This window comes from Uloborus diversus, unplaced genomic scaffold (assembly GCF_026930045.1).
Source record: "Uloborus diversus isolate 005 unplaced genomic scaffold, Udiv.v.3.1 scaffold_14, whole genome shotgun sequence".
NCBI classification, from domain to species: Eukaryota; Metazoa; Arthropoda; class Arachnida; order Araneae; family Uloboridae; genus Uloborus; species Uloborus diversus.
The window spans coordinates 2,019,854-2,033,815 of record NW_026558098.1 but is presented as its reverse complement, the minus strand read 5'-3'; the positions used below and the strand labels follow the sequence as shown (position 1 = coordinate 2,033,815).

The window sequence follows — 13,962 nt, the reverse complement described above, 5'->3', positions numbered from 1 at the left end:
TTTAGGGTTTCTATTCATTCACTTATAGCTGTCTACCTATTTTTGGGTTTCTATTCATTTATTTGTATCCATCTATCTTATTTTAGGGGTTCTATTCATTTATTTATATCTATCTACCTATTTTAATGATTTCTATTCATTTATTTATATCTATCCATCTATTTTAGAATTTCTATTCATTTATTTATGAGCTGTCTACCTATTTCTAGGGTTTCTATTCATTTATTTGTATCTATCTACATAGTTCTAGGGTTTCTATTCATTCATTTATATCTATCCATCTATTTTAGGGTTTCTATTCATTTATTGATGACTGTCTATCTATTTTAGGGTTTCTATTCATGTATTTATATCTATCTATCTATTTCAGGGTTTCTATTCATTTATTTATATCCATCCATCTATTTTAGAGGTTTCTATTCATTTATTTATGGCTGTCTACCTATTTTCGGGTTTATATTCATTTATTTATATTTATCTATCTATTTTAGGGATTCTATTCATTTATATCTATCTATCAATCCATATCTCTTCTGCATGGGTGTAAAAATGAATGACCTCCACGAGAATAATCTCCCCACTCGCCCAATCAAGGAGAAGATGTAAAAAAACCGGCACTCACCTGGCAACAAGGGTATATCCGAAAAGAACAAGCAATGGGATGATCGAAATATCCTTTTTTTTCGCGGGCAAGAGAGGAGATGGAACTGTCTGCTCAGCTGTGCGGGTGTCGGCTGAAGGACGCGAATCCAGAGTCCACCTGATTCCACTGGCAGACGACGTAATCGCCACCTGCTTATCGCATTCCTCCCTAATCTCGAGATAATAACGGAGGCGCTCTCTCCGACTCCATTTTGGTGGGTGCGGGGAGGTTTCTGTTTCGTCCAGGGCCGACGAGAGGCCATGTCAGCCTAGTCGGAAACGAGGGGCCTGCGCCAGTAGTGCCCACAGGGGGTGAATTATGGCGCATGTTGCGCCATCAAGATTCTTGGGAGGGGGGATTTTTAATTTTTTTGTTAAAATTTATTTGTTGATGAATATTTAGTTTTAACTATTTATTTCGTTTTGTTTTTATTTATTTTACTTTAATTTTGTTTTATTTATTTATTGTGTGTGTGTGTGTGTGAGTGTGTGTATGGTATTGGTGTGACACACGGAACTTTTCTAACAAAACAAAAATAATAATTTAAAATTAAAAAAAATGAATAAATAAATAAAAATACTATTAAATAAAAATAAATAAATAAACAATTTTTTAAAAAATGAATAAAATAAAAAAGGGGCTAAAAATGAAAAAGTGCAAAAGGGATGAGAAGTTTTTTTGGGGGACGCCATGATGGAGTCGGAAACAAGCGGCCCACCTCGGAATCAGGGCCCGACAAACTAAAAGTGATGCCCTAGGCCCACAATTATTTGGAGGCCCCCTGAAAACTCTGTAGTGGGAAGCAGTGGTTGATTTATTGGTTTGGGCCCCGTCGTAATGCATTTTTAGGGCGGCCACTTTGTTGTACTTTACAATTAATTCATGTAACAAAAGCAGTCCTTCTGAAAAAGCACAACTTTTTCTTTTTGTCATAAAAATTTAACTTTGTGAAGAATTAAGTCAATCCCGCAATGCCGCGGGACTGAGATTGGCGTGGGATTGGAAACCGTAGTACGTACCCGTTTATTTTATCACTAGCTGCGTTGCCTGGCTTTGCCCGGTCTACCTTGAAAAAAAAAAAAAAAAACATTGCGTCAAGTGAAGTATCGTCAATAACCAGGATTAAATGAAAGAAAAAAAAAGCATCATGCAAAATTTTCTCGCCAAACAATGACGACAGATACTAAAATACTTTTAAGAAATTTAAATAAAATGAGAAAGATGGATTTAAAAGGCGTAACCATGGAAACACAAAATAAGATAAGTTTAAGAATTGAAAATGAGAAAGACGGAAATAAACAATGGATTCAAAAAGCGTTACCGTGGAAACGCAAAATAAAATGGTTAAAATCTTGAATAGAGAACAGATTTTTGAACTTCATTTAATTCGCTGGTAACTTTTTTCTAATGGAGATAGAGGGTTAAACTTTCGACCTTAGGTCGAGTTAGATCTGGAGTTAAAAAAGCAGCTCTTTCCAATGCTGTCAAAAAGAAAACTGTGGAATAATTCCTTCACTTTTTATTGATGGATTTAATGAAGAAAGTAGTGCCTAAATTTCAGCTAAGCCTAAAAAAATTCGAGCTAAAAACACAAATTATTCCCGCCGTAATAAAGTTAGAGCATTGGAAGAAATTGCATAGAAAGCGGAAAATTCTTCCCTTTCCAACAATATATAATATTACTATTTGCGAGTAATTTTTCACCCCCATATTCGGGAATTTATGTGAAAATTGGGCCTAAATTGGAATAAAAAAAGACCTATTCATCGAATCGTTTTCGAACTGGTTTGCAAACCTTCTCAGGACTTAAAGGAACAAACTGGGAAAATTTCAGCAAAATCGGCCGGGTAGTTCCCGAGTTTTGCGAGTTCAAACACACAGACGCTTTTTGGAGACTTCATTTTGTACTATGTAGAGATAAGGCAAAATTTGGAGTTCCATTCGGTAAATTGATAATTCCCCTCTCAATATTTAAGTTCGCCCCCCCCCCTTCCACTAAGAAATATGTCTGTTTAAATAGTCGTTCTAATGCTGATATTTCACCTTCAAAATAGATTAATCGTTAGTCAAAAGATATTGCATGTATGCTGAAGAATACGCATTGCTCACGATAAGATTTATCAGAAAACAATGCAGTTTCTTTTCATTGTGATAATGATGCTCTATAACAGATTTGTAAACAAAAGCCATTTTTATATTCAGTTGGTTGGAGGAAATGTCGGATCTAAGAATTGACGTGGTGAAGCTTTGAAAAATTTACTTTTAATCAGTCACGGTTTAGTGCATCATTTTTAAAGAGAAAGACATTGAAAAACCTCACCAAAAAGGGTGAGTGGAATATTTCATTTCGTTTATAGTTCTACTTTTAAAATAACTGTTTTTAAACTGAAACTCCCTCAGCTGTTATGAGGCGTTCGACAGCAAACGACCAATGCATCATGAATAAAAATTACAGACAAATTCTGAATTGTAAATCCGCCGACGAATTTCGAATAGAATATGAGAAACTTTACTGCAAGAAGGAAGACGTTGAAAAATTTTACCAATGTATTTGGTCTCAGATAGGTATAGCTACTTCGAAAGGCGATATTAGTTGCTTAAAAAATCTGGATCGTGTGGTTGATTACATTAGTAATATTGAAAATGAAGTGGTTTTGAAGTATTACTATAATACTGCTGGAAATGAGCTCAAGGGCACAAATACTATAATACTGTCTTGTAAATACAATAATTTAAATGCCCTTGAATATTTATTCAGAAATAATAATAAGTTGTTGAATAATTTAGCTGTGCTTGCCGAAATTCCAGAATTTTCTCCGGCTGATGTGGATGAAAAAGGGCACAATGCATTTTATTATGCCATTCTTTCAAATAATCCTGAACTGCTTAATGTTCTGATTGATAAATGGCCAGGTGATTATTTCAAAACTCGCGAAGAGGTATTAAACAAAATATTGTCCAACTCCTATGCAGAGTTCAAGCTAAAAAATATTTTACTGTCACAAAGCACCGAGCTGATACTTCTCGAAAAATTAATAAATTTCAGTTTTGGCTACTACAGTCCTGAACACAAAGAAACCTTTTTTTCTCAAGCAATCAAAATAGAGTATCGAATGGAGTTCTTGGTAAAAAGTATCGTGTCATTTACCGATGAATATTCAAACCTAATCGATGACAAACTGGTATATATGATGAAAACTATTGCAAAAAACATTTATGTATTGAAACGGAAGTTGAAATCGACGTATCTTTTCCTGCCGTGGACCGAAGTAGAGTTTTGCTTGGTCTGTTTCATAATTGCTCACACACAACAAAATGAGATGAATGTATTTTGTCATGCTTTGTTGAATGCTACCAAAATGTGCAATTATTTGAAAGCATTTGCATTAATACTGAAGAAGGAGAGAAATAACATTCTCGACGATTTAATCGCGGGAAGACTTAACACATTTCCTAATTTCAAACGGGAGGATGTTGTTAAGGAAATAATAGGAAGAAATCCAGACTTTGAAGAGTTATATAGCGATTACCATCACCTCAGAGATATCCACTGCCTAGGGAGAATAAGAACTTATGTCAGTTTGGCATCATCGACCGATCCTGGAGAAAAGGAGGGACAACTGTTGATTATTAGAGCATTGCAAGTCGCTGGTGAGTGTCTGAAGAACACTTTAAAAACGCCAAATTTATCCCGTATTGCCAATGAACTTTTGCTTCTGTCTATGTCAGCAAATACAAGGGAAGTTATTGTCGGGCTTCGAGATTCTCTCTCACTTGAACACTCTCTTTCCGTGAGAACAAAAATTGAAAATAATTCGGACGTAAACTTTTTCAGAGCAATTCAAGGAGATTTTAAAAACGTTGCGGGAGTGATACTCAAAATTATGTACATTTGCAAAGATAAAATTTTACGAGATTTTCTGCAAACAGTGAAGAATTGTACCAATGTTGATGAAATGAAAGACATTTTTGAAGTATTTCACACCATCGAAATGCGTAAAATGTTTACGGATATCGGACACAGAGCAATGGAAAATTTCGAAGCTAATGAAGGTCACCTAATTGAAGTAAAACTAATTAAAAAACTCAGCAATGAAGTTCCTGAAAAAACATCATACGAAGAATATTTGTTCGCGGAATTATTTAAAATAAACAGATATCGCCAAATGAAAGTAAAAACACTATATGAAATAAATTCTACATTCTTGAATGTTAAGGAAGCTTTGATGGGAAGTCCTTTAAAAAAGAACAATCCCATTGCTCTCAAAAGTATGAATGCTGTTGCCACTCAAATGATAGAAATTATGGACCTCGTAATCCCCATTTCAAATCTCGACGAAATCACTGAATTGACCTTAGAGATTTTCTACAGTGTTTCAAGAAGAATACCAACTGAAAATACTGAGTTCGAAAGAATTATTTATGAAATTCTTTATATGTGTGGAGGAATTGATTCCAAGATCACAGGAAAATTAGGGACAAAATTAAAGATGAAAATCCAAAATATTAAAAGAAAATACATCGGAGAAATCTGCCGAGACAATTACAACAGTCAATTATCGCATAAATTGTTAGATTTGAAGCGTATATTAAATAGTAAAGGCTTGGATCAAGAGTTTGACAAACCATTTCTTTTTCATCTCGGAGACACAAAATTGCAAGCAGTAGTAGAAATGCTTGTGTTAGACATTATGTCGATTTATTCAGATAGCTGTCGTGAAAACAACTGGAATTTTCTTGACGAAGAAGTTCCAGTATTAGTAGGCAAAGCGCTACGCCATCATCTGGCTCATCATGATATAGTGGTTGACTTGATGTCATCTCCCTCAATGGCGGTAGTTTTAAACGCTAGGCAGTTAATTGAACGAGCAGTGAAAGAGAATAAAACTAAAATCGTTCGTTTGATTCCAGACGACCCTTTTCAATTAGAAATGAAGTATCAACAGGGTCTTCGAGCTGTGCATATACAGAGGAAAATGTTCGAAGCTTTAGAAAATGGTGATGTAGAACTTTATGAACATAGTCTTAAACATGGAGCTGATATACATGGAAGAACCATAAACTCGTGGAATACCCTACATTTTGCGGCTAAAAATTCCACCCTCCAAACAATGAGATCACTTATTACGGAGGGCATCGATGCTCACGCTGCCGACTCTGAAGGGCAAAACGTATTGCATATTGCCGCTGCCAATGGCAGGGAAAGTATTGTAAGCTTCTTGATCGAAGAGGTGGACATACCCGCAGACTCTTCTGACAGATTCAAGAAAACAGCATTACACGTCGCAGCAGAAAATGGACATTTGCACGTTGTTCAGACTCTTCTGAAAAACAAAGCGGATTTCGCTCAAAAAGATATGTCTAGCCTGTCACCTATATTTTCTGCAGCCAGACAGAACAACGTAGAATTAGTCGATTTCCTTCTTGGCGCATTCCAGAACGTCAACAGCGTAGAATGTTTTAATGGGTTTACCCTACTTCATGAAGCAGCTGCGCGTAGTCACACTCAGCTAGTCGAACTCCTTCTTGAAATGTAAGAGTGAAGGCTTTCACGGCCGGTGTCAATATTATGAAAGGATTCCGGGCTGTTGTGCCGTGGTCTGAGTGTATATTCTCCAAACGTTTCGGCTGCATCTGCGGCAGCCATCCTCAGTGGTTCCGAGTTCGTAACTTCCAGGGAAGAGACTTCTTGGCAACTGATGCAAGTGTCAAAGTGCTGTCAACATTTATAGGGCATGGGTCCTCTTGGTTCTGGACTGGGATTGGCTGGTGAACGTCTGTTTTCATCGCTTCCTGATTGGAGCTTAGGCTCTCCTTTTCCTGCTCGGGGATTGGCTGCTGGGGATTCAGCCGAAGGTCCGTCCTTGTTTCTGATTGGCTGGAGGTTCTTGTTGTTTTGATCCTTTTCAGTATGGGATGCCAGAGCTTGTTTATCTTTATTCCTTCTTCTTTTTTGTTGAAATTATTTGGATGTTTGAATATCTCGATGGCTTCTCTGTTCAATCTCGCATAATAATGGCAAGTCCTTGAAAGTATTTTTGTCTCTTTGAATTTGATGTCATGGTTCCCTTCACTAAAAGTGTGTTCTGCGACTGCTGACTTCTGAATGTGGCCTAGTCGGCTTCTTCTTGAAAAGCAAGCAAATGTCAATGCCAGTACTGGGAGACGCGTTTCGCCTTTACACGTGGCAGCCTCTTGGGGCCACTTGGCTGTTGTGAACGCTCTGCTTCAGGAAGGAGCTCATATTAACGCCAAGAGCAATGATGGATGCACAGCATTGCATTTTGCAACAGAAAATGGCCACGAAGAGGTCGTTTACGTGCTGCTGAAGAATGGTGCCGACGTCAACATTTTAGATGAGACCAACAAAAATGCACCACTGCACCACGCAGCGCGAGGTGGACGCGAAAACATCGTCCAAGCTTTATTAGATAAAGGAGCTCGTGCAGATGTTTTTACTCGCTCAAAAATGACCCCTCTTCATTTTGCTTCTGTTAATGGTCACTTAAAAGTAGTAAAAATTCTCCTTGCACGTGTCGTTGAAGTTCACCCTAGGAATCTGGTCAACCGTACTCCTCTGCATCTCGCAGTTGAGGGTAATCATACCAAAGTACTGAAGTGTTTGATCTTCTTTATCTTTACTAATAATAAAGCTGAAAGTCTCTCTGTCCGGAGGATGTCTGTAGGATGTCTGTGACGCGCATAGCGCCTAAACCGTTCGGCCGATTTTCATGAAATTTGGCACAAAGTTAGTATGTAGCATGGGGGTGTGCACCTCGAAGCGATTTTTCGAAAATTCGATGTGGTTCTTTTTCTATTCCAATTTTAAGAAAAAAAAACTATCATAAATTACGAAATTATCATAACGTGGAACCGTAAATGAGCACGAGCCAATTGGCGAGATACGAAATGATCATAACGTGGAACTGTAACGTCGGTACAAGCCAATTGGCGAGAAAATTCACCATACATTATTTGTAAATATACAAGCGAACCAAAAGACCTTTAATTTTTCTATTACGGGCGAAGCCGTGCGGGTGCCACTAGTTACTAATAATAAAGCTGAAAGTTTCTCTGTCCGGAGGATGTCTGTAGGATGTCTGTAGGATGTCTGTGACGCGCATAGCGCCTAGACCGTTCGGCCGATTTTCATGAAATTTGGCACAAAGTTAGTTTGTAGCATGGGGGTGTGCACCTCGAAGAGATTTTTCGAAAATTCGATGTGGTTCGTTTTCTATTCTAATTTTAAGAACAAAAATATAAGATGGACGAGTGAATTGCGAATTTATCATAACGTGTAACCGTAACATGGGTACAAGCCAACTGGCGAGAAGATTCACCATACATTATTTGTAAATATACAGGCGAACCAAAAGACTTTTTAATTTTTCTATTACGGGCAAAGCCGTGCGGGTACCACTAGTAAAATATAAAGCCAACATCGATGCTGAAGACATGGATGACTTAACGCCCGCGCATATAGCCGCAAAAAAGGGATGTTACGATATTTTTCGCACTCTCGTGGAAAAGGGAGCTAACCTTGTCAATGCGTGTACTAGTGGGTTAACGCCTTTACATTACGCAACAGTGAGCGGGGACACGAGAATAATTGAATTACTTTTAGAAAAAAGTGTTGGAATACATTCTAAAGCAATCCAAGGGCTCACGCCTTTGTACATGGCTGTTCAAAAGGGCAATACATATGCTGCTGCTTTGCTGATTGATAGCAATGCCTATTCAGATAATTTAGCACTTACCGCCGCAATTTCTGGAAATCACTTTGACATTGTTAAACTTCTACTGGATAAAACAACTGGAAAAAATGACCTTGATGATGAAATACTCACAGCTGTAGAATCTGGTAATAGCAAAATATTAGAACTTTTGATCGAAAAAGGTGCTGATGTCAGTGCAGAAATATATGACATCTCGCCGCTAATGTTGGCAGTAGCAGAAGGGAAGAAGGAAATAGTCGAATATTTACTTGAAAGGGGAGCTCTTATTGAATGTCAAGGGGACGCACTTGTCCTAGCAGTTATTCAGGGCCACAAAGATATTGTGAAAACTTTGATAAAACACGGTTATAATGTTAACTCTAAATCGGACGGCATTTATAATGCATTACATTCAGCCTCTGAAACCGGTGACACAGAGATAGTTAACTTTTTGATAGACAATGGGGCTGATGTCAACGCTCTGTCTAGCGACAATGAAACGCCATTGATGTTAGCTGCAGTAGAAGGACACGATGACGTTGCTGAAATTTTAATATCAAAAGGCGGTATTGTGAATTCAAAGTCTGCTGATGGTTTTACTCCATTACATTCGGCAGCTGAATTTGGACATGACAATGTGGCGAGGGTTCTGCTTCGAAATCATGCCGATATTTTCAGCCGAGACAGCGAGCGTCGTACAGCTTTAGAAATAGCCGTTCAAAGGGGTCACGTTGGTGTGGTAAAGAGTATTTTAAATCACAACGACAGTGCAGTAAACATTAAAACTGACTTGAGCGGTACTCTATTGCATGTCGCTTCCGGTTATTCGAATCTGAGATGTTAAAGCAATGAATCTCCCCGATTTTAAGCCAATACATGTCGCAGCGAGGCATGGACTCGACGTTAAATCCCGGTTATCACAAATTTGCCATTTCAACTGCGCTTGCGCGCGGACTTTGCTTTTTGGGCTTTCTGTTTTAAGATTTCGTGTTGCTTGTTCATATTTAGGTTGTGCTTGAGTCTCAGCAAATTAATGAATGCGATTAGAGTATTTTCACAGCGATTTCGGGATACATTATATGAAACTACGGATATGAATAACTGATAATCTTTATAAAGAAAAGAGAAAAATGACACTTCAATATTTATTGGTTTGGAAATATTTATTTAACGTAAACGTAAAACACGTTATGTACTTCAGAAATGATCGGAATATTACAAATATTTCGGAATTTTCAAATATAATTCAATATATTATAACTTTTGCGGATATTTTACGTTAGGCGTAAACAGCTTAGTATTATATATTTGTATTTAGGTTGAGGGTTCCACTTTGTATTGGAAGTGATGCTGCAGATCGAGTACGCTCTTCTGAGGTTAAAAATTTGGCCCTAAAAAGGGCCTTTGTTTGATAGAAAAATCAGGCTCCGAATCCATTAATAATTAAGACGCAAAACTCAATCTTTACCGAGGCCTAAAAACTAAATCAAAGACAGCTTTGTAATTTCTAATTTTTGTCTGTTCTTATCTTATATTAACAAATTTAAATGTTTTTCATAAGTTTGAGCAAGAGTTTCGAAATCAGCCAAGTCCGCGCGCAAGCGCAGTTGAAATGGCAAATTTGTGATAACCGGGATTTAACGTCGAGTGAGACATGGTCACAAAGATACCGTTCAGTTTTTCCTCCAACAGGGCTTGTCAGTTGATGAAACTACTTTCACTGGTATGAAACTGCTGGAGTATTCCGCCATTAAAAATCAGCTCGGAATAATGAAATATTTGTTGGAAGAAGGAGCTGATGTAAATGCTGTAGATTCAACTCAAAATACACCTTTGCATATGTCTGCTCGATTTGGTAACAGAGATTCTGTGCAACTTTTGTTAGAAAACGGTGCGGTGTATAACGCCACAAATGAACTAAACGAGAAACCTTCTCATGTCGGAATCGAGGGAAATGAGTGTGCAGATGCCCTTGCAAAGGAGGCACGTGACCAAGACCAACCACTAACAGCCACCTTCAAAGACGTTAATGCTGAAGCCAGGCGAAGGATCTATAATCAGCTTTTCAGCAAGGCAACAAACAATCCCTGACCTCCACTGCCCAAGAAACCTCTCTTCTACAATAGCTAGGCTACGTACTAGACATTTCAAGGGCATGAAGATTCTACCGAATAACATTAAATCCTATCCCATCTGCAAGCACTGTCCCTATTCACAACTAACCCCAGACCATGTCTTTAATTGCCAGGCCATTATTCGCTCCATCCTCCAACTTGGAGCACCACCACATGAAATCCTTTACAGTCATCGGGCTCCAGAATTAGCGGATCTTGTCTTTAAGACTTTTGGAGCCATTTAAAGCTTTCGCACTCTGCACTTCTTTGGACACGACAACAACAACAACAGCAACGAGAAACCTTTAGATATGGCTGAACATAAAGACGTAATTGATGTATTGAAATCAACAAATAAGTTGTTTAAAGCAGTGAAAGAAAATGCATTATTGGATGTTGAAAACTGCATTGAGAAAGGAGCAGCTATCAATGCAAAAAATGCAGCGAATGGAACGCCGCTACATTACGCTGCTTGGAAAGGCCTTGATGCAGTTGCTAATGCATTGCTTAAAAATGGTGCTAAACTTAATTTTACAGCGAAACATGGATGCACAGCGTTGCACTATGCAGCAAAATTCTCGTTTTTGGGAATCGTGAGATCTCTTTTAGCTAGCGGCGCAGTGTACAATGTTAAAGATGACAATGGTAAAACACCACTAAATTATTCTGTGGATAGATGCATAATAGATTTATTTGAAAAAGTGAACAATGCATTTAATAGCATTGAAGATGGTACCGCCAAAATCATTGATGTGTTAAGTACAATAGGGGATTCATCTACAGTTAAAGCAATCATGTGCGCTAGAAACTCTGAAAACGAAACACTCCTTGTTTTTGCCGTGAAGAATAGGTTTAAGAACGTTCAGCAGTTGAAGGAAATAGTCCACAGTGATACGCCTTCTCAGTTTAATGAAGCAGAGCTGTTAAGCCTTCAGGGAGACTACAAAGCGGCTTTTAGCACCCTCGAAAATTTACTCAAAAAGCGAAAAGAAATTCTGGGACAAAGTGATTATTGCGACTTTGACATTCGATTGCGCATGATTGAAGTACTTGTCATGCAAGAAAATTACCAGAAATCTTTATGTATGGCCAAGGAGTTACTCGAAAAGCAAGTGACAGTCTGGAGTGCAACTGATGAAGACGTTCTCGAAACTAAACGTTGGATTGCTCTAATGTTGCATAAACTGGAGCGAAACGAAGAGTCCTTAAAAAACTATGAAGAAGTTCATAGAGCTCAAGAGAAAATATTCCATCCTCATCATTCAGCTATCTTACGTACTGAACTCGAAATGGCGTTGCCTTTGAACGCACTTGGAAGGCACGAAGAAGCACTTGATGTAATCCGTAAAGTACGCGAAATTCGGACAGGTCCCCATGATTCACTATCTGTTCGTGCTCTAGAAGGTATAGCAACGGTTTTGAGCAGCCAGAGAAAATTTGATGACGCATTGAAAACATATAAACAAGTACTCGAAATAAAGAAGGTAATTTTCGGTCAAAATGATCGACATACGCTAAATACTTTGCATGATATTGCTGATGTACTTTGTGCACAATCGAAGACGCATGTTGCAATCGATATTTATCACCAGGTTTTCGAAATGCAGAAAGCTACTTTAGGACCGAATCATCCCAGTATTTTGCTTACCGAATCGCGCATAAGCAAAGCACTAGCGACAGACGGAAAATTGCTTGAATCTCTTGAAGTTCACAAGAGAATGTACGATCGGGCAAAAACCATTTTCGGTGAGACAGATTCCTATACTTTGAACATCTCGAAGGGGATAAAATCTTTCGAGTTCATGCATGGTATAGAGGGGAGTTATGACGCCGAAGCTTTGTTCCATCTTCAACAAGACATTCATAGTGCTGCAAACAGAGGGGATGTAGAAACTGTCCAATTATTATTAAGCAGCGGCACCAGAGTCGACGTGCAAGATGTGGATGGCAAGACGCCTTTACATTTTGCCGTTTGCGGCGGACACATCAACGTTTTAAACATATTATTAAAACACGGAGCTGATGCAACCGACACAACCTATAAAAACTACACAGCTTTGCACTTTGCGATTGCCAAACGGTACAGTGAACTTGTTGATATTCTGCTGCAGAGCGTTAGCAGTTCCAAATTAGTAGACTTCCTCAATGTGCAAACACTGAACGATGGTAAGACTGCCCTCCACGTTGCTGCTAAAAATGGCGATCTGGAAATCGTCAGGAAGTTGCTCGCACACGGTGCTACGTACAACTTCAAAACTATGGATGGGAACACGCCATTAAACCTTTGTGAAAATAAAGCCACATCAAAGCTATTGAAATTGCTGGATGAGTTATTTGACGACGCGAAGCGTGGCAACTCAAATATAATTATGAAGTTGAAAAAGTTGTCTTCGGAAGACTTTAAAGCAGTTACAAATGCTCGTAACGATTTTGGGAATACATTAGCACAAGTTTCAGTGCTTAGCAAACACAGAAATGTTGCTCGAAAATTCATAAAATTGCTTAAAACTGTTACAATAACTGCACAATAATACTGACGCCCGGTGTGATCCCACTGAGAGAAAAAAAAAAAGAACTTGGAGGCAATTATATACGCTATTTTCAGTTTACTCAGTCAGAAAATGTCCCGCAAATATTGCAATTTTGCTCCGGAACTTATATTTTCCTCTCCAAAAACTGATTTATTTCTTTATAAAAACTATGAAAATGGGAAGAAATCGGCATTTCCTCTCACTTTTCGTAAAGACTGAACTCCTATTTGATAAACTGAAATCATTATTTGCTCAATTCCTTTGTATTCAGGGCTGGCAAGTTTCTGCCGGGGCGGTTAAAACCACTGGTATAGAAACCGGTTAAAACCGGCATGGCAAACCACTTTCTGCCACATTTTTGGCAGAAACTGGCAAAAACTCAAAATGACAAGGAAAAGAAACTATTGACAGACAGTAGAAAATGCATGGGAAAAAATAATTAATTGTTAAAGTTTAATTTACAATATTATCACAATTCAGAATCAAATGTTACATTGTTTGGAGCCTTCAGTTGCTTCATGGAAAAGGTGGTTTCAAAAATCTAAATAGTTTCTCAATTTAATATGCACGAATGAGAAACTTTGGAATATTCTTGCAACAGAAGAGTTAGCAGGCAATGCATCAAGGAACAAGCAATATTCATGAAACTTTCAAATTGTATATATATTTTTTAAACTGGTCCATCATGTAGTAACTAGGGTAGTGGTAAAAATTCGACTGGAAAAATGAGTTTCGAGAAATGGGGCCAATTTGTTTTGCAAAAGCTGTGATATTAGGTACAAAATCTAGATTAATATTGGCAAGTAAAATTTGACATTTTCTTCTTGAAGCACATGATAATTTCAATCGCAAGCAATTTAGATGAAGCTTTTTTGCGAACAAATGTTTGTGCTCTGCCAACAAATGTTTGTGCGATTGTCCAAGGCCGATTTTTGAGTGAAATTTTTTTTTGCGAATAC

General features: G+C 38.0%; 2 protein-coding genes across 2 annotated transcripts in view; one reads left to right on the top strand and one right to left on the bottom strand.

Annotated features, from left to right (window-relative positions):
* The window catches only part of LOC129232831 (uncharacterized), a 25,556-nt gene extending 19,733 nt beyond the window's left edge, over positions 1 to 5,823 (bottom strand). The window contains exons 1-2 of the mRNA XM_054866930.1: positions 5,772 to 5,823; positions 623 to 675 (exon numbers count right to left, since the gene is read on the bottom strand). Coding sequence (XP_054722905.1) covers positions 623 to 675; positions 5,772 to 5,823 — 105 coding nt within the window. The remainder of the gene's footprint in view (positions 1 to 622; positions 676 to 5,771) is intronic.
* A 2,275-nt stretch (positions 5,824 to 8,098) lies between these two features.
* LOC129232830 (serine/threonine-protein phosphatase 6 regulatory ankyrin repeat subunit B-like) lies at positions 8,099 to 13,548 on the top strand. The gene is made up of 4 exons (XM_054866929.1): positions 8,099 to 9,179; positions 11,082 to 11,809; positions 12,254 to 12,893; positions 13,484 to 13,548. Exons 1-4 carry the CDS (start codon positions 8,099 to 8,101, stop codon positions 13,546 to 13,548), a joined length of 2,514 nt encoding a protein of 837 aa, XP_054722904.1.
* The last annotated feature ends 414 nt before the right edge of the window (positions 13,549 to 13,962 follow it).